General features: G+C 37.7%; 1 protein-coding gene across 10 annotated transcripts in view; it reads right to left on the reverse strand.

Moving 5' to 3' along the window:
• NAALADL2 (N-acetylated alpha-linked acidic dipeptidase like 2) overlaps window positions 1-26,813 on the reverse strand; it is a 439,661-nt gene that overhangs the window by 111,138 nt on the left and 301,710 nt on the right. For all 10 annotated transcript variants that reach the window (XM_071566282.1, XM_071566279.1, XM_071566281.1 and 7 more), the window contains one exon: window positions 2,455-2,598. In XM_071566282.1, the coding sequence (XP_071422383.1) occupies window positions 2,455-2,598 (144 nt within the window). The remainder of the gene's footprint in view (window positions 1-2,454; window positions 2,599-26,813) is intronic.

A 26,813-nucleotide genomic window follows, 5' to 3' on the forward strand; every position in this document is an offset into this window, starting at 1 on the left:
AAAAAGAAAGCTTCAAAACTTTACAGCTTCTCTATAAAGCTTCACTCTTAAATTCCTTCTAATTGCCTATTTTGGAGAAAAAGTTCATGAGAGCACAGAATTTCAGCTTAATGAGGATTAACAATAATGTACCATGCTAAACAAATAGCAAATCTAATTACTAACTCCCTAAAATACAAAACTAATAACTAACTTCAATTCCCACTCTTTGCTTTGTAGGTTCTGAGCAGTCATTCTATCTCTGATGTTTGTTTCTTTATCTTCTCACTCCCTCTGTCACATTTTGTCTCTAGAAAACTGCAAGGCTAAGGGAAAAAAGAGGCAATATGAGAAAACTATATATAAATGTTTAATCATTACTGATGAATCTGCTCTTCAGCTTTTTGAAACATACTGATGAGAGAATGATGATAATTTTATTCTATGAAATTTGGAGCCAACCAATCATCTGAATTGCTCATTCACCTCTTTTGACAGATGAGTTCTACGTCAGAAGTGAAATTTCTCTCTTAAGCTTCTTCAAGCAGCAGGAAGACTGCAAATTCAACCTTCACTGTTTTCAAATGCATTTTTCTCTTCAGTGTTATCTCTTTAGCTATTACTACTATTAAATAGTTATACACAATTTGTTATCGTAAGACCAGCCTTTTATCTCTTTCACTAAGGCTGCTGTTGAACACCTCTCTAGATGCTCCAGCACATTAAGAGTTTCACCATTACTTCAAGGCAAAATATATCATAATACATTATAGAATTATACAAGACTTCTTGTTATAGTCCCTATTTGCTCAGTAAATTAAGAGTTTTAAAAAAAAAATCCCACATGGATTACTGTGGTTCAGAAGCTTCACATGAAATCAGACACAAGCTGTTGTGTTCACACAGAGTAAGCCAGGCACAGACTGGCTCTCACCAGACTGGTACCATGAAATGTTTTCTCTTTCCAGGAATTTTACACCTCACAGAATACCTGTCTTCTCAGTGAAATAAAACAGACATGCCACACCTGTCACTGAAAAAGGAGAATAAACTGCCCTCGAGGTGATTCTGTCCTGCAGCCTCCACAGAAAGCTTTTTGAGAAACAGATACTGTGAAGCCTTTTATCCTAAAATGAGTGTCATTTGCCAGCTCAAACTCGTGCTTTCCTTCAGGCACTTCAGCTGCTTAAAGTTCCATCAATGCTAGCAAGCCCCACACATCCCACCCGGAATGGTTATACACTTGGTTCCTTACAAAATGACCTTTTTTCCCTTTTCTACTGTGGTTGTGGGGACAATCAGATCATCTTTAAAATACCTAGTCACCATACGTGGAGAGTGACAGTCCTGCCTGACCACAGCAGCTTAAGCCATGAAGCATGAGGCCTTCTGCCTTCCTGTTTAGTATGTATAACTACAAATGCTAACACAAGTCATAAAATTAATCAACCCTTTTTTATTACTTGTTGTATTGTACTCCTTTTCCACAATAACTTTCCAAATGCAATAAACAAGTGATACAGCACATATGTGACAGTACATTGGTTGCCTTAAAATTAGCTTTTATTGTTATCACCACTGGTGTAGCACAGGATACAGTGGCCAACGTAATTTGCTTCCCCCCGTCCAAGACCACAGCTTCAAATCATTTCATTTAAACAGGTATTATAAAAAAATACACCAGTTTTCTTGCAATTTTTTTTTCTGATGAAGATAGACAGGTACAAAACAAAAAGGAAGACAGAATTACTGTTCAAACATGCATCTCATGTAGAACATCCTCTGGAAGCTGTTCCTTCATTGAAACACTGTGCAGCATCTTTTCTGGAAGACTGTATCTTACTTTTTCCCCCCTACACAAGCTGTAAGTTTGTTCAAGCACTAATCTGTGTGACTTTGCTAATGGCATTATTTCTAAATAGATACTCTGAATGCACTCTTTCATTACATCTGGCTCTACTCAGGGTCCTTTGTTCTTATCGTGATGACCATATTCCTGGTGAAACTTAGAGAAAATGTTGCCTGAAGGTTCAGATAACAATACATTGTTTATTCTATAGCAGATACAAATGAAGGAACACAGAGATGTAACTATGTTAGAATTACAGTATTATTATGCCTAAGACAAGAAAAAAAACACAAAATAATTCTTAGAGCCTCAATGTTGAACTCACATTCTTAACTGCAGCATTAACAAAACTTACCTAGTGATGGTATCTACACAGAAGAGCTTTTAAGTCAATATTAAGCATCAGTGCTTAATGCCTTATTCTAAGAGAATTATTTGTTTTTTCCAACAGGCAGATTTTAGGAGCATAATTTTTAGACTGTTCATAGTCTTTTCTAAAAAGCAGCTAAGCAAAACATACACCTGATCAGCTAAACCTTTTAGTTGTATACAGTTACAGAAAATGGGTTTGGAGTTCTTGAGGAACATTCCATAGTTAGAGGGAAAGTGTGTTTTAAAAGCATTACCTGTAGCTGGCAGCTGGAGTGGTACACACCTATCTTTTTGGACACTGTCCTCAGGTAAAGAAAGAAGTTTTCTGGCAAGCACTGCAGAAATTGGTTGTACCAAGAGTGTTGTGAGGTTCAGTCGATTTTGCCTGTAGCTTCCATCTAAAACAACAAAAAGAGCAATTTTATAAATGAAAAACAGATTTCTCCCTGTCATACACCAAACAAAAAATGCAAATATCTTAAAACCACCAATTTAGATAAGCAGCTGTCATTTTGTACTTACCTTATTAAAAAAAAAAGTCTCTTCAAGAACACGTACCACAAAACTGCATGTACGTATTAAATATTTGGGCAAGAATTCACAAGAAAAAAGTTGACAAAAACCCCATGGAGATGTAAGATTTTATGTGACTTAAACACAACAAATTAAATTGGAATGTACTTAGAGGAATCACTGAAAAATACAATAGCAATAACTTTTAAAATCAAGCAAAAACTGAACACAGCCTTATAGGGAGGAGCAGACATTTAAATAGCCTGAAATCATGTGCCAAGACTTGACTGCCTTGAACAGTGTTACTACTGATAAGGCTTTGTTTTGCCTACAAAAGACCTGCTACTTAGCTCACCCCTTAAACAGTTTTAGTGCCATCATACAAACAAGTTTTTGTGAGAACTTTGACAAGAAACACACCACAAATGAGGTACGTTGGTAATATACTGGCACCTTGATGAGCTGTTCTTCCCTGCATATACCAGAAAGCCTGAAAATTTTAATATACACCAAAGATCACAATCAAAGTGGGTTCCACACATCTGAGGTGACCCTAATTTATTTTATAAATACAGGAGTATTTCTGTGATGGGAAGCTGAAGGTTCAGCTGAAGGAGGTCTGGATTTACAGGGCACTAAACAGACACACACATCAAGTTGACTACGATATGGATCAGAAAGCATATAAATACATAATTTGCATCTTAAAAAATTTTAGAAGCCATAGCACAAACCTCTCAATATCAGCAATCACAGAAATATTAAAGTATCCCTTTAGCCAAAAAAATGTGAGTTCCTACACACAACACACATGCCTGCCCAACATTTAATTACGGAAAGGTTTCTGATGAGATAATGAGATATTTTGGGAGACCAACTGACAGAACTGGAAAAAAAAAACGGGCTAATTCTGCACATGGAAATGCTCTCAAGCACTTCATGACAAAACACCTGTTTTTCTCAGCTATTTTATCTGGTCTAACATAGGCATCATCTCTTCCCATGGAAAGCAAGAGCACTCTTGAAGAGGAAAAGCCCACCAAGGAGAAGGAGCGCAGGTTGCTAAGCCTGGGGCAGGACACAGCTCTAGAACAACACACAACACTCTCAAAGCCTTCAAATATACCAGCCCCCACTGAATCATTTCCAAGCTTTCAACCAGCGATTCAGACTACAAGGCCTCCCTCTGAGAGCTCTTTGAAACAAACACCATATTTTCTGTCGACATGGAGTTCTTTACTACCCAAAGGCATCCTTTACATCCTGCGTGACTGCAATCACAAAGGGAGGCAGCTATCAGAAATCAGCAGCACAGCTTTAATAAATTTCTATAAAACTACTATCAGGGCTGCTGCTGAACCACAATGTAAAAAAAAATAAAAATCCGGTCACATTCTCCATTTTTCATTCTTTCAATGCTAGAAACTCCTGAGGTATTTTACAATATGCCCTTAATCATAATGTAAAAATTGACCAAAGCTGTATCATTTAATTATGAAAAAACAAAAAGCTTGGTTCAGCTTTCATACACAGTGGCAAGGTTATCAGTGTTCACTTTGAAAGAATCAGACTAATTTTTAAGTGGAAAGGAAAAACGGGTTCAAAACATTATAATTTGGAAAAAAGGTTTGTCTTATCAAAGTTGAACTGGGTTCAGAATCTCTCAAAGTGGTCACTTGAGTAAACTGATGTTAAAATCAAGTCTGATCAAGCTCTGAGAGTCAATTTTTGGAATCAAAAAGAAACCTAAAATGTCCATCAGAGATGGGCAATTGGGACATTACTTTCTGCCTAGTGTTTATCAATCTGCAGACTGTATTAGAGGAGCAATGAGGCTCAAAATGCTCAGATGAGAAGCATCTCTCCCTTCTCCAGTTACTCAGAACTTGAGCTTCATGCCTGAATGAGCTGTGAAAGACACTTTTGAGAACAACTTATAGGAGAAAATCCCACCATGTTTAAAAATGAACCATTTCACAATAGAAGATGGAAAAGAAAACTGTAGAGTCCCTTTCCTTCTCCAGACATTTAATAGTTCCACGAGAGCAGCCTGGTCGGGAGGCAGGAAAACCATCTGCATCCCGATCAGGTTTCAGAAGGGAAAGCTTCAAGACCAATCTCTCCAGTGCACACTTAAAAATCCAGAGATTTCCAAGGCTGCTCGTTAAAGCCCAACCATTCAGTTTTTAAATACCCATGGGCTTGGGGCTGGACTGACTCTGAAACACTGCAGTGCAACTTCATAAAGAAACCAACATATCCAAAGAACTTTGAGATTCTTGCTGGCACTTTCTCTGCTGGATGCCAAACTCTTTGGAGCACACAGTGCTTGCAGGATCTGTGGGAACACAAATGCTTTGAAGATAATTTAAATTTGACATTTTGCTTGTAATGAAATTTAGTTTTATAGCATGAAACTCTTCCAAGAAACAGAATTCCTTCTTCTCTGCAAGTCTAACAATCTAACTGTGCCAGGCCTAGAACCACGATTCATTTTAGAAAGTCTCTAGAGAACTTACTGTAAAGCAAGAAGAAAAATATGGTAATCAATTATTAAGTTAATTTAAGGATCACAGAAAGAGGCAAACTTTAGAAAGTTTCTGCACAGAAAGCAAGGCCTGCATTTCTGCTTTTGCAGGTTTTATGTTTTCTTTTTCAAAGCAAGCACAAACCTTGAGCATCAGTTTCCACACTGCTCAGTCTGGAGCACACCCTTGTAACCCAGCATTTCCCAGTGAGCAATCACTGGACTTACTGGTATTTGTGAGATTTTCTGAGATTTATGAAAAGCTTTTACTGGGAGAATTTAATAGTAATATTTCTGCACCACATTCCACTCAATTCTAGGTTAAAGTACAATTGTATCACTGTTTCGGTGACTTTTGTGAAGTCTGAAAAATCAGAGCACATAAACAGGAGTTAGTCACGATGCCATATCTCTAGTTAAAAGAATATTACTTCACTCACAGGTTCTTCAGTATTATGCAAATAGGCCTTTATTAATGTTTCCCTAATAAAGTTTTATGCTATGTGAATCAATTTTTTGTTATTTTTTGTTTAAATTCCAGATTCAAAGGAAAATTGGGCAGAATATTGAATTTCATCATTATCTGTTTATTAAAGTCACCCTCTGCCTGGATCTGATAAAACAAAAAGTTAACAACTAAACTTGTCTAAAAAGTTTATTGATAGAATTCATCAAAATATGACCTGAAACACCATTTTAATGATGCTCCCTCCAAAATACAGGGAAAAAAGTAGTCTGGCTGAACACTAAACCATAATTGTACATACCCACATCTTTGACTTTCTGCTGCATTAATAATAGAGCATATTAGTTTTGAAATATCTGAAGTGAATGGCTCATTAATTTTTCACCTTAAGCTTAATAGAAATTTGACAAACAGTTTTATGCTGAGAATAGACACTCCAAGCAGGACTTCAGAGCACATGATGGGAATAAATGAGAGCATGAAAGACAGAATAACGTGCATTTGGTCAAATAAGATGGCTCTGTCATTCAATAGCCTGAAGTGAACATTTAGTTCAATGCATTTCCATGAAAGATGCATTCTTTCATTTAAGCATTTCCAGCATAAATGCCTTTGTCAGTACTTGATCTTGTATTAACCATGACAAAACCAAAGATGTATAAACTGACATGTCACAGGCAATTATATTATTTGCGCTTTGAACTTGTACAGCTTTCCCCCCAAATATGCTGATAACATTCAACAGCTGTTAAGCTTCCACTGCTTCCCATGCAGTTAGTCACAAGGACTTCTTTATACTTCCCTGAAAAATCAGTTTATCTGTGGGTTCTTGCAATTACATCTGTCCAGACTGGAAGGGACTGTGCAGTGCCTGGACAGGGAGGCTCTACTGGCTGGTTGGTGGCTCCAAGTACTAAACTCACATCTCTACTGGTAATCATAATTTTGCCATGTAGCAGCTACTTGATTAAATCTTCAGGTACAGCTGCTTTCAATACTATTCATGAGCAACATTTTTAAGACAGACATAACTCTTCTAACTCAAAATGAAGCTCAAAAAGAAGCTTCAATTAAGCCTTCACATCCCATTTAATCATCTGCTACACCTCACAAAGTCACTGATACTTTTTTCCATCTTAAGTTTTCTCTTTGAACAAAGGAAGAAAAATAAACTGATTCTATCTGTTATTTCTTGCTGTAAATGGGTACAGTTAGAATACTGACCAGAAAAACTGATGCTGTTCTGCAAACACTCAGGAACAGGAAATTCTGGGCCAGCTCTCCCCTGCACCCATCTGCTCTGTGCTTGGACTTTAAAGGTCAGAAACACCTGGTTTTCTGTATAGGAAGTCAAATAGAGACCTTGTCCTCCAACAAAAATGGTGCTGAACACCCCGTGGGATTTAAAATGAAGAATGGGTTTTATTAATGAGAAGACAACCATAGCTTTAGGCTTGGAGAGTACCTTGAGATGTAGAAGTTAAAAATATAAGCAAGAATAAGAGAAAAGTAAGTGACACAGAAAAATAACACTCAGGAGAAGAGCACAATCTGGAGCAAATGCCTGTAGAGTAGAACTGGTAACAAGACCATCCTGCTATGTCTTTGTTCAGTTCTCTATGAATTACCCACTAGAATGACAGTGTGGAACATATGTCAGTTTTGAAGCACTTTGCTTCACTAGCCACTGGTATAAGTATGGAGAAAAACATCTGCTACTCTTTTGAAAAAAAAGAACTTTGAAATTCTGCAACCAGGGATTTTAACAACAGCCACAAGTAAGGGCTTTCAAAGCAGCTTTGCAGGCAGTGAAGCACGAGATGATGAACTGCTCTGCCAATTACAGCAGTGTGGTGGCAGCTTGGATTGCAGTAGGGACACATGGACAAGGGACACGTAGAACCATGAACTGATCCAAGATATGAGTGACAAACATGGCTGTGCCTGTAAAAGGTTTATGCACATTTATGGGAAATACAGAAATGAGAGGCAGTGAGGATCACCTCAAAGGGATAAAAGCTACTGCAAGTTTTCAGAAAGGATCTGAAAAACATTTTCACTTTTTAATTAGAATTGGTGATGGGTAAAAAATGTCTTTAAAAACACTTCTAAAACAAATCTTGTTCTCATGACATCAGGAGTACAGAAAATTTTAGAAGAAAACCAAAGATATCACACCACCTATGATTAACTCCCCAAAGTTCCCAAGACCATACATCCACTGGTGCATACAAAAAACCCCCATAAAACTATAGAAACACTGGCTTGCTTTACAAAGTATATTCACTGTATTCTCTTTACATCACATTTTAACAAGGGAGTGGATGCAAATCTGTGTATATATTACTCAAGACTGTATTTTTAAACAGATTTCTGCTGTCCTTAAAAATAAAATTAGAAATTCCATATCTGATAGGACAAAAAACAAAAGTACCTCTAGAACTTGTTGTCATCTTTTCCCCTCCCTCACAGGGATATGTGCTTAACCACTATGAGAGAGAAAAAAACATCACTTCCCTGTCTCTCAGTGCAAATCACTCTTGTCTTAATGCCTACTTAATGTACTTTAATAATACTGTCAGTCTTGTTTCTTTTTAAGATACATAGAATGAAAAGCAACATATTTATTGTGTCAAAGTAAAACTGCTTTGACACAGGGATGCAAAACCATCTCATTAATTTCCCTGCTTCCTTCTGAGAATATTTAATAAAACAGCAAGAATAAAAAAAAGCGCCCAACAAAAAAAAATTACAATTCTCTCATCACTTTGAATCCCCCTTTCCACTTAGCTTATTGTAGTGTCTAATACTAAAAATGACATATAAGTGGCCAAAGCGTAGCAAAATTACATAACACTTCTACAAAAATTGGCACAAAGCAAAATTCTGCCTTTTTAAGTATTCTACAATTATGTAACCACTAAGTCATAAAAAGGAAAGAGCAATTCTGCCACATATTACAAATAGCTGAAACATATTTTTATGTTCTGGTAACAATTCAATGTAATAGGGAAGAAAAAACGAGATAATTCTCAGGTTTCTCTGTGTTAGCAAGTGCTGTTTTCACTACTGAACTGAAAAAGCTCTCCACTGCAAGCATTTGGCCACAGGACACACAAACTACTGTCCCTCCTTTTACCTGTGGTGCTGGATATTCAAAAGCGTTGACAGAAGTTGGGTTAGAGGACAAAAAATAAATAGTTCTCACTGCTTTAAAAATAAGCTTACTTAAAAAATGCAATAAACGTAAATTTCAGTTTCTGCAGAATTTATTCTTTGCCATGCATGCTGAATTCAAACCAGCATCTTCAATACTTTAGCATTTAATTTTGAATTCTATTTGAGGTACCCTTGATAGCAAAAATCCTGGTTAGCAACTTCTACCTTCGTTAAATTTAAGAACTTAAGTCCTTCCCACCATAAAGGGGGTGTGTGTGGAAATGATCAGTGCTAAAAAGATTGGAAAAACTCAGAAACATTAGTCATGTAAAAAAACCTGACCACAAACTGCTGTAACCATGTTATCTGAGTCTTAAATTGGATAAGTTATTGTTAAGGACTGCAAAAATAAGTACTGCAATTCTTACTTAAACTTTATATCTTTGCACCAAGTTAGCCATTTAAACTTGATATGATAAAATAATTCTAAAAATTTATTGCTAACTGGTATTTTTTATTTTCCTAAAATACTTAGAGGTTTTAATCAAATGGAGTTCAGCAGAACTGCCTGAAGCAATTGCTCTATTGCTCAGAATTACTGCACGATCCAAAATATTAAGTATCAGACATATACTTGGACTTTCCCTCTTTTAATTTTTCTCTTAGGGGAAAACTATTTCATGGATCCTATACCTGAAGGTCTGTGTGTGAAATGTACCTGCTTGTTGCCCCTAGAAAATACATTTCGCAGACCATTAACTATAGGATGCTCTTGGACCAGAATGTGGAGGGAAGCTCGTGTGGACGTGTGTGTGTCTGTGCAGGAGGGCACACAAATCAACCTGATGAGCTGAGGTTTGACAGGGCTGGCCTTTAAAACTGATGTAGAACATTTTGAACTCAGGTGCCAAATGTATTATGGAATTTGTTACCAGTTTCACTGAAAAAAAAAAATTCCCTCCATCCTCCAAAAAGGATCCAGGCAGGCACCAAGGAGGGGTATCCCACTCCGGAGTGGGATTGCCACAGCAGCAGCAAAGGCACAGAGCACCTCCTGCAAGAACTATGGTTTCTGGTAATCACTTCAAGAAATAAGGAACTTCTGGCACATTCAAGAGTTAATGGGTTGGTTTTATGGCTTTCTCCCTCCTGAAATAAAGCTTGGTTTGCTTTGCTGGTGATGGGCACCACAGACAAAGCAAACAGCAAATGTGGAAATGAGACACTGACACAGATTTCCTTCCCTTCAGTGATGATCGAGACTACATACAGCAAAATCAGGGACTTGCTTTATGTGAAATACATTTGCAGCAGAGTATATATCAGGTAATATATGCCGTTGTTGTTCTGATTATGAACAAGTGCAGAGTCCTGTTTACTGACAATAATGAGATTTATTGTTATTAAAAATAATAAAAGCCCTATAACACTCTACAAGGAATGGAATGGAAAAAGAAAATCTCTGAGAAAACACTGAAAGTGATAGGTTTAGGATGACAACTATTTTGTTTATGGCATGTAGTGAATATTGCAATGACTCAGAATCACGTGCTATCTGTATATACTTGGGGGACACCATGAAATAAAATTGCATATGTTATCTGTAGTTTTAATAAAATAATATATATCTTTGATTCATTCTTCCATATTGGTTTAAAATTGTGGAAAGTCACATTTTGGCTTCAGCTTGATAACATATGAAGTCAGCCAAGGGTTTGGAGTCTCTGCCTTTTCCCTCAGCTTGTTACTTACTCCTCTCACCACACCACAGTGACCTTAATTGTGTACAATTGTTTCAGTGTCCATATTATGAACCTGCATCAGCAAACTTTAAAAGGTTCTTTAAAGTCAGAGCAGCTCCTCAATCCACATCACAGCAGTGCCCTTAACAGACGCATGGGCAGAGTAAGAGGCAAAGTAGGACCAAGAAGGTAAATGGCGTGGCAGGAATTCCTTCCAATTCAGCACAAAGTGACTGTTCCTAGGCACAGAATGACACTTAAATACACACAATGCAAAAATTACTTACAGCTTAAAAAAACCCAAACCAAACCTAAAACTTTGTAATTTTTTTGTATTTTCCACTTTCTTTAGATTTTTTCAGGTATCACACAGACAATTCCAAATAACAATTTAAAAAAGAAGGCCTCTAATATTCGATCTAAAAATGATATATAATTCATATGTATCCTCTGTTTCAGCAGATTAAAGAAGTTGCAATGTTAACTTTCTGTCTAAGATCTTAATGTCCAAAAACTTGTAAAGATAAATCTACTAGTAATGCATGTCTCTAATGCAAAGTTTCTTAATACCATTTAGCTTTGTTTTAGTGGACCATGCAATTGGAACTGCATTGGAGCCCATTCTCAAGTTCAATTCTGACTGTATCTATCAAAGGCATACAAGTTAAAAAATCCCCAAACAACTGTACTTGCTTTTATCTTGTTCTAAAGGGCTTGCACTCAACCAAAAATGAAATGCAGAGAAGAATCAGTGGTTTTAAAAAGCTACACTGCAATGGAAGTGTTCCAAGTTCTCAGTTCATCTTTGAATTATTAATCTTTCACCCACAAGATCAGATAAAGCAGATACATTTGTTCATGTACAGTAATAATTTGATTACAATTACTGAAGAAAAAGAAATATCCTGGTAAGTCAATCTCAAATGACAGGTTTCCAGAATGAAGATACAGGTGTTCTCAAGGTCCCTATTAATCCTGTTTATAGTACAGAGTGGAGACAGAACCAGGCTCAGAAAATCCTACAATTCTGAGTCTATGGAAATCCTTGTAACACATATTGGCTTATTTCTTGGCTTACAGAACAGAGACAAATAAACTATAATCTATTTGCAGCGCTCCTCAGAGATATAAACACTGGTATTTAATTTACTTAATAACTTGCTTATGTATTTGCAATGTTTTATTATGTTCATGCTGACGAGTGTAACTGCTGGATTCAGCTTCAGAAGACGATTACAAACCCCCAGGAGAACTGGATTTTATTTCATGCACACCAGCACATTTTATGTGAATATTCATTCCAAACTCCAAGTGGAGTCTTTGCCCCTAAATGATTTCTGAACCACCTCTTGTAAGAAGCTTTGCATCCTCAAATGAGTTTGTGTAACCTGAGATGAGCACACAAAATAAAAAAAAATAAACAAAAGAAAGTTGAAGAGCCAGTTAATGTTTAGGTTAAACTCCCTTAAATTCAAGGTCGATTTGAGTCTGGAATATCAGAAACAAAGAAAATCCATAGAAAAATAGAAATAATTCCTTGAAGAAAATAATTTTTTGTTGAAGAATGACAGAGTAGCAGCATCAATGCAGAATATTATATGTAAGGTCATACTTTAAATTAAAAATCAGTGATAAACATATATTCCTGCACATATTTTTAAAAAATGCTACTTAGGATTATTTTTCTAAGTAAATTCTTAAGAACAAGAACTCCAGAAATACACTGGAGAGTTTTAGCTACCGAAATTCAGCAGAAAAGAAGAATATTATAATCTGAATTATACTTTACACTAATTTAAACAAGAGTGCCCCTTTTGATTTTTTTTTTTAAATATATGTTTTTGACTAGTTTATAATCACATATAAAGTAATACATTCACTAGCAGTAACCTAGTAGTAAAGTTTTGTGATCTCAAGTTCTTAAACAGAGAATAACCTGCAAAAGACCAAACTCTGTAACAGGATAAAAAAACTTAGAAATACATAAAGAAAATACAGTGCTGAGACAATGAAAAATACTGTGAAGAACAACAGGAACTTTACAGACCAAAACTAAAATATTGAGAAATAGGTATTGTGCTCTAGAATTTTATGCTTATACACATCATTTTGTCGACACACCACATTTCAGAAGCAAAATATAAGCAGGGAAGTTCCATAGATTTCCCCCATTCTCTGGGCAGGCTTAAAGCATTGTTTATACTTAACACAAATGCACTGCCCTTACTCATTTGCAGTTCCTTCTCCTTTTAAGAGAAATGAAAGGCCGAGCTCTCTGCAGCTCCCTCAGAGAACACTCCCTTCCTGGCACATTTCCAACTGCAGGACCAGGAGGACATGGCAGCATCAAGCCTTTGTTCCTTCTTACAGTGTTAATATACTGACCTTACTTATGTTGGAGGCAAAGCAGGAAATCCACTCCCAATTTTTTTTTCTACTTTTACAGGACAGAACTTAGGTTAGAATTCCAAAAGGGCTGTGGAGTAGAAGAAATCAATATGCATCTAGTTTCATTTTGACCATCACCCTGAAGTTTAATGAAATTTAAATGATACCTGGAAGCTCAGAGAATACCTACTGACAGAAATGCCTATGCACATCTTACTCTTCAGAGCAGTTGCATCTTAACTAAGCCACTGAACACAGGGCAACTCTCCTCTCTGTTGATGATGTTGTTATAAAAGGAGTGCTACTGAAATACAGTAAGTACCATAAGAGCTTGCAGAAAGTTGTTTTCACAAGCTGCAACTGCAAAGGACCAGACTCTTTAAAAACATGCAGGTCTTTGGAAGATACATTAATCAAACTATGTGCAAAAGCTCCACCAAGAGGACCTGTTTATGTTAAAGGTCAGTATCAAGCACAACGTTCCTTGTTTCACTTATTCATCAAAGTTACAGATATTTGCAGTGGTGGTATCTTGAAAGCTTCATAAATGTAGACAGTTCTAATAAATGCCCTCCCTTTCAATGGTCTACTGTTTAAATTTATGCTGCGATATCTCCAAGGTTTACCCCTGTCTCTGAAAGATGGGGCCACAAGGTTTCAAAGATCCACAGCATCCACATGCATCAAGAAGACTTCTGACACATCTAAAGTTAGATATACAGAAACAGGATGGATTGTACAAGTATTTGGAACTCCTAATTCGTGTGTGTGTCTGGGTCTTAGGGCAAAAACCGCTCACATGGGCTTCTGGTTCAATAACTAGTGTGACACCAGGAAGGATCTCTTCACTGAAAGGGTGGTCAGGTATTGGAACGGACAGTCCGGGGGGGCGGTGGAGTCCTCATCCCTGGAGGTGTTCAAGGAACAACTTGATGCAACACTTCATGACATGGTCTAGTTGATCAAGGGTTGGACTCAATGACCTTGGAGGTCTTTTCCAACCTAAACGATTCTGTGATTCCCTGAACTAAGGTGATGGGATGGCACAGCCACCTAAACAGGCTTTATTATGGCCTACAAACACATGAATGTTCAGGCACATCCACACACACTAACCCTGTGCCACATGAAACAGAGAACCCTCCAGCTGCCATTGACATGTTTGCAGAGGGCACAGTTTGGGCACGTAAATCTTACCTATAAGGAGAGTTAACAAGCTGTGATGTGATGCTGTACTAACAACACACCTCACACTGGACTTTTTCAATGACAAAGACATGGTGCTACTCTCCTACATCACTTAATCATTATTGTAAAGTTCATTGAGCACTTGTTTCAAAACATGTTTGATAATCTAACCCCTTATGCTGCATATATTGTCATTCTACTATTTTACTGTCACTATTCATTTCCACATTTTTTTGCCTGAAGTTATTTAAAGATACACAAAGCTGGTGAGCCTTCATCACAGCTCTACAGTAAATGCTCTTGATTCCATCATATTGACAGGTAAAAGCACCAATAAACATACAGAAATAGGGTTCATTGAAAGAAACACAAATAAAACCCCCACATGAACTATTAACAAAAACATAAGTTAAAACAGTTATTTTCATGACATGAATGTGTCACAAGAAATCATCACTTCCATGTTATTTTGTCTCCTCAGAACTGGTAGAAATAAATAGATGCCACATTTGCAAATTCAATTGGCACTGTTTCTCTGAAGTGACAGGTGATGCATTACATGATTGCCACTGCAATATGTAACACCATTCTTTATTGTCACAGGTACTGTATTTCATGTGAGTGTGCAAACCAACACTTGCAGTTTTATAATAAACTATTTCCTGTCAGTAGTGCTGCAAGAAAGTTTCAATTGGTCCTCAAGTATCTGTTTTCTGCTCAGAAACAAATATTTATAGCCACTCAAAGATCAAAAATGATCTCCCCATGCCCTCACTGCAGTCAACACTTCATTCTCAAACCTGATATGCTGCATGAGGGCACGTCAGTCAGTGAGACAAAACTGAATGAACAGTTTAGTTGTCCATCACTGTTCATAATAAGGCCAAAATTCAATTACTCCTCAACATGATTTTAGGCTACCAATTTTACTGCCTGTACTTCAACTGCAGTAAACAAGTTGAATATTAAAATAATGACAGATCAGAGGGCAAAAATACCACTTTAGCCTATAGGTAGGGCTGACCCTTTTTACTGTGCTTTTACCTCATGTGTGGCTTCTGCAAAAAAACCCAATATAATAACAATGTGGAATAGATATTTAATGCTGAGAAACAAGCAAAAATTTACTATATGAAAAAGCACAAGCTATTGCTTTGTTAAAAATCTATTTTAATTTTTTTTTCAATATTGGTTTAATCTGGGTTAATTCAGTTAATCTCTAAAAATGAAGTGAAAATGTAGCTCACGATGAAGCATGGAGAGGGCACTTGAAAAATATTCCATTACTTTCCTGACAGTCACAGTCAACAGTGCTGAGTACAGTCACAAATTCAGCTGCTGAGAAGAAGCTAAATACATTTGCCTAAGTAGATGCATATATGTAAAAGACTGATGCTAGCAATGATTTGATAAAAAACAAAGAAATGAAGAAAACTAATTCTTTTTAAAAATCTGGCCTCTTACTTGATTCAGTTTGCACAAAAATCCAATCCTACTCATGAGCAGCAGTTGAAAAAGCGGCGCTGACTCTTGAGAAGTGTTAATGAGCTATGAGAAAACACAGAAAAAGGAAACCTGAAACAATCAATCACCCAAATTATTTAATATATTAATATGTATTTGCTACAGGCTATTATTTGTCTTCCTTACAGAATGCTGTTGTACATCTAATTAGATAGTATAAGATCTGTATTGATGAAACTTCATGTATCTATAAACCTACATAACTTAATGACAAAAGTAGATTTTGTTACGTATGCAAATTTGTTTAAATAATAATTTTGCCATCACAGCTTATTGAGTAGAATAAAATATTGCTTTAGATTAATTGGTCTAATTATACTTCCTTCAAAGTCTGTTCAATACTTTTCTGTCTCCTACTGTAAGTAAGTAAATATTTCAAATATTCTTAGCTAACCTCTAGCTCAAGTGTGTCTTCCTTTGAAAGATGGTGTATTTTCTACCACTGTTTGGAAACATGCTCATTAGTGTTGGTTCCCTACATTCTGGCTACTGATTTGAAAAATAAACTATTTTCTTCTGTTCCTAGAAAGTCTCAGTCAACACAACACAAACCTCTATAAACAACCACAAACATGAACTCGATTACTATGGTGGGTTTTTTCTATCCTTAACTTGAAGTCCTTCATATTGATGTGCTCTTTGGGCTGTGCATGAAAATACATTTTTCAAGCTGTAACCAAAAATGTGTTTTATAAAGGACATATATCTCATGTCCAGGGTTGATATAAGGTCATACCCCTTAGATCAGAAGCTTTTTAAAATCATATTCGCACTGTTTCTCACAAGTTTCATAATATACATGTGGCTTTTTTGAGAAGTATTGGCCACATTCAGTGTGCATGGAAATTGCATTAGGAACTTTGGTACCCAACAGGCTCTGCTTCCCATTAAGTGTTTCCAAAGGATGCAATGACACTGTGTCTTTATAAACTTCTTTATACTCAGTCCTGAAGGACAGGACTGATGAAATAACTCCTGCATGGAAAGACACTCCATACTGCCTCCTCCTTAACCCATTTCGCAACCACAAACACACTGAGACACACAGATGGCACCTTGTGCACAAGCTGCCTCAAACCTCTGTGTTCCCTGCAGGAGAAACTGTTTTTATTATGGTCAGAAAACTCGACACTTTCAACAGCAGCCAACTACCTGAATGAGAGCAGGCAGCCTACAGCTGAAAATTGCCTCAGATCAGAAAAGCAAATGGTCCACAGAATAATCAAGAGACTGAAAGAATTCAGACTAATTTCCAAAACTGTGAGTGCCTCTTCAGAGCAACTTCTATAAATATAACCCCATCATTAGCTCAAGTGCTGCTCCATGAAGTTCTACACCAAAGATACTTTCAGCTGTGGTGCTTCCTGTCTGTTGCAATTTAAAAAGAATAGGCACATGTAGCCATTCTACATGGAACACACCTGGCATTAATAACCTGAAGGTATTTGTTTAAAATGCATAGTACCAGAAAAACTCATTGGGAGGCACTGTAGAAGCACCAACAATAATCAAGATCTAAAACATTTCCAGCATATACACTAAAATTATGAGCTTGATGACACAACTATTTGACTTGGATTATGCACAAAGTCAATCTTGCAATTACAACTGATTAGATTGTTCTGCCCTAAAATTTCAAAGAAATAGTTCTAATAAACAGTGTACATGTTATCTTGAAGTGGCAAGAAGAAATTAAAACTACTATGGGTTAGCTGCTGTTACACCAGCTTTTGTCAAACTGCTCTGGCAATTCTTTAAAAATGCAGATTTTTTTTAATATAAGGATAATAAACAAAATTATGTTAAAGAGATAAATCTCAGGCTTTCTGAAAAGTAAAGCTGCTTCTTCTGGGACAAGGACTTGCTATTAAATAAGCTCGGAGAAGTCTCTTGTTAAATCATAGGTTGATAAAAGTACTCTAATAACCTCAACTGAATAATTATTGATAACTCACTACACAAATAATAATATTAGTCAACCTCTAAAGCATTAAGATTACAATAAAATTCCTGGCAGCTACCAGCAATGATCTATGTGTGCTGAGAGCAAAGCTGTGCCTACTTGATTAGAATACCACTCATTTAATTGACCTATCCATAATTATGACAGTGACTTAACATAAAACAATAAAATAAAAAAATGTGTACCTGAAAGCTTTTCAATTTTCCCCAAAATACTCAAGAGACTGAAGTCAGTAAAGCAACTTTGCAAGTCCAGAGTTCAACAGAAAACAGTACAGCTCTATTTACTGCTCTGCTCAGGCTTATCATGTAGAAATGGTATTATTAAAGACTGTAAGAAACGTGCAGAACTCAGACTTCTAAAATAACCAAAAAACAAAAGGCTCCCAGTAAGTTCAACTGTCACTGAATTACATGATAGACTGATGTCAATACAATTTAGAATGCAGGGAAAATCAGACTGGCCCTGGATTACACCTCAGGCAAGTGGTCAAGAAGGATATTTACATACATGAGACAGAAACGTCTGTTAACGTTGAATCTTAAATCACAGTGAGAGAATTTATATTTCACAGCTGGAGAGAGAGAAGGAGAAAGATCCAGAGCAGGACAATATTTTTAATCACAATGACTACTTTAAGAAAACAGTACCCTAAAAAGAATGTCAAGAAGATATCTATGGATCCATATCCTCAGAAGGCAAAGCTGGAACTTGGCACTTAACCCAATCCACATGTGCCCTGCCCCTGCCATGGCAATATGACAAAGCAATTTAAGTAGAAAATAAATCCCAAATTAATTCTGGTAACATTTTTATCAATAATATTCCAGCATCCAGAGAGTTCAGACTTCAGCAGAACTCTGCACTTGCATCTAATACTAAGGATTAGCACAGAGCTTGTAAAATACACTCTGGAAGGTGTCTGTAACTATGCTCAGGACAGTAAGGTGAAATCCTGTAGGCCAGGTAAGCTGCCACATTCAGTGAATCTGGATTTGAAATGCACTGCAAAGGGAGTGCTGCATTCCATGGATCTGCAGCTAGAACCTGCATTAACAAAAATGGATTGTCACACTACATTCATAGGAATGGCTTCTTAAGTAAAGCCTAGAGCTGAGTCAAGCTTAGTTATTTGACAGGCAGGCTAACAGGAAATACTTTGACAGTGGAGATTTTTATACATTTATACATTTATGCCTTTAGACCAGTTCAAGGTCTAATCTAAAAGCTCTCTTAAAAGCAATGTATTCCAGTAAAAGGGTGGAAATTGTTGTCAATGCTTTTACAATGGTAAACACCTGCAAGAAAGGAATTCAAGATTTCAAAAGCGGTGCAAGTTTTCAGTTCATTTCACTTCAAAGAAAAACCATTCAGACCTACCTTAAATTGTGTAATAATCATCTTCCTGTCTGCCACGTGTTCAACTTAGAAAGAACTTTTCTTTAAATAAATAAATTTTAAAAATCAGATTATGCAACCTCCCTGTAATATTTAAGATTTCTTACATGTCACATAAGAATTGCTTTCCTAACTTACCTCATAGTAAGACTTTTTCCCTCTTCTCCCCTTCATAGTGGGAGGCTATTAAACTCTGAGTTTCAACCCAAAGTCTCTCAATAATTCCTTGCCCCTGGTTTACTTCAGGAGGCCTCAATGGCACACAAATGTAAAAGATAACTATTGCTGAGCATCTGACCTCAAATATAAACACTCTGTTATGCATTATGATAATCTTTCTTTTCTAGATAATAATGTACAATGTTGTGTTACAAGACTTATATAACCTGAATGTATGTTCACAGTAGCAGGATCAGGTCATTTACTAATATAAAGTATCAAAATTTTACTGCAGTCAGTTTGCACCCACTTATGAATCCAGAGAATTATAATACTGCTATATTGGATATTTCCAAAATCCAACTCCTTCTCGGGTTGCTTTCAAATGGCACATTCAGGTTAATCACAAAGGCTAATTTAGACAGCAGTTTGGCTGTTAACACCCCCAAAGGACTTTAGCCAGGGCTTACAGATTATTATCCCTTTTTGAATACTGCAGATCCCACCAAGGAGTGGATGGACAAATAAATACAATGTGAAACATTCTACACTAGTGGTGCACGACTATGTGTGCATCAAAACTCAGTCAACTATAGACAAAATAGCATTTGAGCATCAGACTAAACAATAAAATCAAATATAGCTGTTGCAGTGCATCTATCAACAAATTTTTCCAAAGGGAAAATAATGAGTTCCCTCTGCATTTCAGTAGGATTTTACTGAATCTTGCCAGGAAACAGTATCTAATCCAAAAGGAGAACAAGCTCTGTATGATAATAGAGAAAATAATATAAGCAGAGGTAATGACAGCAGAGAAGGATGTGTGGACATGCATTGGCAAATTGAATTAATTCCCAAACACTCAACTTCAAATCATTTTCTGAAATGCTGTTGCACCAGCTACACAGATGTGACATTTTTTATCTTTATTAACTTGACCTTGCAGTAACTCAGAGGTGGAAAATTCTGACTGAATTCTGAGTCTAAAGTCAACTGCAAACTCTTAAAAACTTTAAAATGGTCAAAACTTTAGACTATATCTCTGGTTTTAGTGACCACTCCATTATTTTTATCCTCAAAACAGGAATGACAGGTGTTTACTGAAATTTTTACTTTATAGACTAATCTCAGTTGACCAAGAAATTAGGAATTTTCATTTTTCATTAAATACTATAGTATAACCTTTGCAAACACTGTTTGTACGTAACATGGGGTTTTCTCCATCCATAATTTGAAAGAAGGAGCAAATAATTTCATGTCTGTTTGGAACATAACTCTTCAGTATGTATTTGGGCTTTTATGAAATGCAAAACCATTTTCCAGTGAGAACAAAAGCACTTTAACCCCCAAAAGTATGCACCATGATAGTTAAAATAGCTTTTGCTCCTTGTTTTTTAACTGTGCATAAAACAGTAGAGGAAAGCCACAAGAGATCTGCATTTAATATTTTATTTCTTCTGTGTAGAATGAAGGAAGCAAGTCTTTAAAAAAATCTGTACACCAGAGCAGAAGAAGGAATCCTTGCTCAGGATGGTGAAGCAAACAAAGGCATTTGTACATTTACAGCCAAGGGGATAAAGAGATGAAAATGAAATACCACAGTGCACGTCCAACCTGAGGTCATAAGACACATGCAATGCTGGTCATGGGATAATTTAACTATTGAAGGCAGTTAAGTAGAAATTTGACATTGAAAAATGTCACCCAAAGAAATCCAAACTTGCAAGTACATTGGCCAGAGGTGATAAAGTTTCCCCTAATCTTAAATAATTTAAGCTTTTCTTAGATGAACAGAAACACAGGTACTTACTGCCCCTTAACTAAAGTCACGCATTTCATAACTGATGCTGAAATTAGTTCTCCAGACTGAACACCCTAAATTTAATCAAAATTATCTTAACACTAAACTAACTGTGATCATTATCAAGACTGAATTGTAAACATATTTAAAAGCACTTGTTAATTATCAAACTTTCCAGTAATGATCAAGGATTTCCAGCACTATCCTGCCTAATAATACCCTGAAGAACTAGTACATCTACTGCCTCTACTGTTTTATTAACTCTAAGCAAAACCAAAAATATGTAGACACGTTTTTGAAAGAGCATTAATGAATATAAAAGATGCATCCAAGTTGACATAAAATCTGTTTTCTAAGCAAAATTTCCCACCGTACCTTCACATATACACAAATAAATTTTTCTCCTGAAAGCAACTCTGCAGTGGGAACCCCCTACATGGGGTACATTCACAGCTCAGTTATTCAAGCACACAAAGTCTCAGCTGGATTATTGTTCCAATTTTAAGCCCCCAAACAAAAAAATCCAGCAGTTGCCTAAAATGCAACAAAGGATTTGAAAAAGGTGTGGAGGATTTAATCTATAGCAAGCATTTAACAGTGGGAACATTAAAGTTTTCTTCACCTACACAAAAATAAAGGACACCGGATGATAATTCAAAGAAAATGACTGAAGGAAGCATAAGAAAAACACACCGTCAATGGAACATACAAGTCACCTGCCTGACATTTTGCCTGACACTTCTGAAACAACTGAAACTTTCCTTGCACAGGTGTCAGGCATTTCCTTCCTCTCTTTAGTCCAAGTAAGTGGCAGAGATGTCTGTGAATTGCACTTTTCTGGATGAGCAAGTCACCCTCTGCAATTAGAACATTAACAGTCTCTAGTTGAGAATAATTTGTTGCCGCCATGCGCTAGTGAGGACTGCACACACCAATGTGATGTAAAGCAAATCCCAAGTTTATTCAAAACCACAGGTATTTATCACCTTAACTGACCCCGCCCCAGGTACGGATGTCCGCTTCCATAGGTCAAGGCTGGAAACATGTCCTTTTAAGGTGAAAACGAAACCTGTAAGGTGGTCACTCAGATCCACCTGAATTAGAGGCTGCAACATCTCCCCCTTTTCTTTCAAAGAACAAGGTGAAAATACAAACAACATAACACAGAACTAACACAACAACTTGCTATAAATTACAATCAGTGCAAAACAAGAAAACTTTTCTCACGTGAGACTTTATGGTCCTTCTGTGTGGTCGTCACCACACTGACCATGGTAAACAGAACAACAATTTTAATAAATAGTGTCTGAGTGCAGTGATCTCAAGGGTTAGCTTCAGTCCAGCTGAGCTAATTCCCTATGCCACTTCACAAGAGCAATTCTCAGTTTTACGCGGCCGTCGTAGACTGAGAAAAGCCTTGAGATTCAGTCACTTCAGGCACTTTGTGAACTTTTTTTTGAACAGTGAAATTAACCTTTGGTCAGAAGTTAGACCTTTTCTTAACCAGTCACAGATTCATGTGTCAGCATTGCCCGTCAAGTGAGCTGTGGATCCCGTGCCATCTGCAGGGCCAACAGGCATGTTGTTCCCTGCAGATTTGGCTGGGCCTTTTCGGATCCAGGGCTTTACCCATTTTGCTGGTATCCACTCACTGCCTTGATCTGAAGATACACAAGCGTATCCACGGCCCCACGTTATCAGCTGAAACGGACCTTTCCATATGTTCAAGGCAGGTTGATAGACTGCAACTTGAACATCTGAGGCTGAGAAATTGCGCAAATTTTCTGAGAAATGTGAAAAAATTGGGGGATCATTAGTCTCCCTTGGGTTTAACCAATTTAGAACATAACAAGCTTTCATCAGTACATTTTGTGGGCTACGCATCTCCATTTCCCCCTCTCTTTTTAGAACTGACACCATGCGTTTTAAATCTTGGTGGTGGCGTTCAATGATTGCTTGTCCTCCAGAGTTATGGGGGATGCCAGTGACATGATTAATCTGCCACTGATTAAAAAAGGTGACACATATTTTGCCTTTATATGCTGGAGCATTATCTGTTTTGATAATGTCAGGCTTACCCAATGCAGCAAAAGCACTGAGCCAATGTTTGATGCATGCTTTGGCAGCAGTGGAGACGTCAGCAGTGGCCCACATTGCTTTAGAGCAAGTGTCAACTGATACATGAACGTACCTTAAATGTCCAAAAGATACAATTTCAGTGACATCAGTTTGCCAAATTTTCCGAGCTTCTAACCCTCGTGGGTTAACTCCTCCAGACTGAATGGGTGCTATTTTGGCACAGTCAGGGCAGGAAGCAATAATAGCCCTGGCTTGTGATCGTGACAAAGAAAATTCATTTTGTATGGCTTTAGCTGATTGGTGGAAAAAGGAATGTGACCGGGTAGCTTGTTCAAAAGGAGTTAGTGTTGTGACTGCAGCAGCAGAAACAGCTTGATCAATGAATGCATTACCTTGAACAAGTATGCCTTCCCCATCCGAGTGACTGCGTATGTGAGTACACCAGAAGGGGTGCTGACGATGTTCAACTAAATTCCACAATGTGATGAACAAGGATTGCAGTTTTGAATTTGAAACGTACCCTAATAAGGAACGGGAAATTCTAGTAACAATTCCTACTACATACAGAGAATCAATAACAAGGTTAACAGGCTGATAAGAGAAATGCTGAAATACCAAAATTACAGCTTTTAGCTCTAAATGTTGCACAGATTCGTGTGCTTGCTCAATCACTAAGTCCCACTGACCATTTTTCTGTGTGGCATAGCCATATTTACCTGTTTTACTGCTGGCATCTGTAAACAATGTAATAGCTCCAGGAATGGGGTCCCACACTCGCAGAAGTCGCTCTTCAATTATTAGGGAGGTGTCAAAAAGAGGACACTTTGGATAATGGTTATCTATGGTGACACCATTCACTGCAAGCGCAAAAGTTACAGATTGCAGTGACCATTCTGCAACCAGATCAAGAGATTTTAATGGTAATACAATTTTGTCTGGTTCTCGTCCCGAGATGGTCCTCAACCTTTTGCGAGCCTTTATTAGCATAGAGCCAATAACTTCAAATCTAGGGTTAATGGTATTTCTTAACCGGGCAGAGCAAAAAACCCATTCCAGAACTTGTAGTTCTTTTGATGTTTGAGCTATTAGTACAGCCACTTCTATCTGTTTGTTGTAAACAAATAGACAAATAGGCAACAGTAGGTCATAGCGATATGCCATGGTAGAACTAATTTTGCGCTCAATTTTAGCAATGGTTTGTTTTACCTCTGGCGTTTCTGTTCTTGGTTCAGTGGGGTCTGTTGTATTCTGTAGCAAGGAGAATAATGGTGCCAAGTCCTCATTTGTGATGCCGCAATAGGTACGGAGCCACTGAAGGTCTCCAACCAGCTTTTGCACAGATTGGACATTAGTGATTTTGGAGTTTAGCTGCAATTTTTGCGGCCGAACTCGGGTCTCAGTAATCACCATACCCAAATAGTTCCAAGGAGCGCATCTTTGAATTTTTTCAGGTGCTACAATGAGGCCATATTCTTTTAGATCATTAACCAAAGTTTGCTCCTTTTCCTCAGATAATGGCTGAGGACTTGCGATCATTATATCATCCATGAAGTGGTACACAATACAATCCAAATTATTTTGTCTCCAAGATTTCAGTGCAATATCAACAAACCATTGGCAAATCGTAGGGGAATTTTTCATGCCCTGAGGTAATACTACCCAATGATAACGTTTTGCTGGTGCCTCTCTGTTAATTGTTGGCACTGAGAAGGCAAATTTTTCATAATCATCTGGATGTAAAGGAATTGTGAAGAAACAATCCCTTAGATCCAAAACCAGCAAATACCATTCCTTGGGCAGCATAACAGGGGATGGCATTCCAGGTTGAAGTGCTCCCATGGACTCCATGCGGTCATTGACGGCCCTCAGATCTTGGAGCAGCCGCCATTTGCCTGATTTCTTTTGAATTGTGAAGATAGGAGTGTTCCAGGGACTGGTGGAGGGCTCAATATGCCCAGCATCTAATTGTTCTTGGACCAGGACCTTTAAGTGGTGCAGCTTCTCTTCAGGGAGCGGCCACTGGGGGACCCAGATAGGGCTTTCATCTTTCCATTTTAATTTTAATAAAGGGCGAGAGCTGCTTTCAGTGGCCGCTACCCAAAATTTGTAGTCAGCTGCATTCCCCATTGTGAAAGCGCATCCCTTCCCAAAAGACATAGGGAGGTTTGCAGTACATATGGACGTACCACAGCCCTGTTTCCTTCACCATCAACTATTGTAACAAATGCAGAACTAATTTTGGCAACTGACTGACCACCAATTCCTGCTACAGTTGAATCAGTTAACTCTAATGGCCACTGTATAGGCCAATTTTCTAAAGGTAAGATAGTAACATCAGAACCTGTGTCAATCATCATATTAACATTAGATAACATGATACCTCTTGGGCCGGTTATTGTGACAACTCTACACGGCCTTTCTGCTGACACCTGTTGTACAAACATAACATTAGGAACATCTGTAGAATCCACATTTCCCATCCTGTTCCCAAACTGTTCTGCACCTGCAGTGCAGGGAACGAAAGGAATCAACTGAGCGATCTTGCTCCCTTTGGGAATAGTAACAGGAGGGGCAAAAACCTTTATCAGGATGTCAATCACTCCATTGTAGTCAACATCTATACACTTAGGCAACACAAATATGCCCATACGAGAAGCTGAGCATTGTCCTATTAATAATGCAGCTAGACCATTTCCTAAGGGACCCTTGTGGTCACTGGGAATGGCATGAACCACGTCATTAGTTATTGTGATTGCACTGGTGGTTGCCAAGTCGAGGCTGGCATGGCTTGTGGTTGTGGTTGCCATGTGGGGGAGGCAGCCTGGCTCGGGATTCCATGGGGTATTTGAGTGGCCGCGCCCCATGGCCCGCGGCCCTTCCGGTTTCCCGAAGGCTCAGGCCCACTCCCCGTATTTTCCAGAGGAGTGCCATCCTTTCTAAATTTAGAATAACAATCCTGTGCCCTGTGACCAAGCCTGTCACAACGAATACATTTTCCGGTAAAGCTTTGAGTTCTGCTATATTTTGATTGTGCTGGACAACATTTTGTTGTATGTCCCCTTTTTCCACAATTAAAGCAACCTCCAGGGTCCTTTTCCCCTTTTTTTCGGGTGGATTGTTTGCTAAGGGCTGTGGCTAGGGCAGAGGCATGTAGCTTTGCTTTTTCCTCCTCTTCTACCCAGGGCAACCTGGCACAGGCTTCAATTAACTGTACCAAAGTAGCTGTGGCTGGTAGAGAGGCTATGAGCTGTTTGCATTGAGGATTGGCATTATTAATTACCAGATCTTTTAATAATACTGGTTTCATTTCAGAGGTAAGATTTGGAGCCACATCTAGGGCTTCTTTTACTTTATCTACAAATTCCATAAATGTTTGTCCAGGTTTCTGCATTATTTGCATATAGGGTAGAGAAGGTTTTCCCTTCTTAGGCAGATTAGAGAATGCGGTCAAAGCAGCATTCTTTGACTGTTGCAAAATACGCATATGTATTGCAGCTTGTGTTTGTGGGTCTTCATAAGCTCCTGATCCCATTAGCTGGTCTAAAGATGCTAATCTTAAGGGATGTCCAGTTTCTAAGTGTATATTTTTTGCCTGTTCCTCCGTTAACTGCTCTTTCCATTTTTGTAAAAATAACATATAAGCAGTAGGAGGTAGGATAAACTCCATTAAAGCCTTCGTGTCTGCTGGGACTAGGTTATTGTATTT

Source organism: Pithys albifrons, chromosome 11, assembly GCF_047495875.1.
Source record: "Pithys albifrons albifrons isolate INPA30051 chromosome 11, PitAlb_v1, whole genome shotgun sequence".
Lineage (NCBI taxonomy): Eukaryota > Metazoa > Chordata > Aves > Passeriformes > Thamnophilidae > Pithys > Pithys albifrons.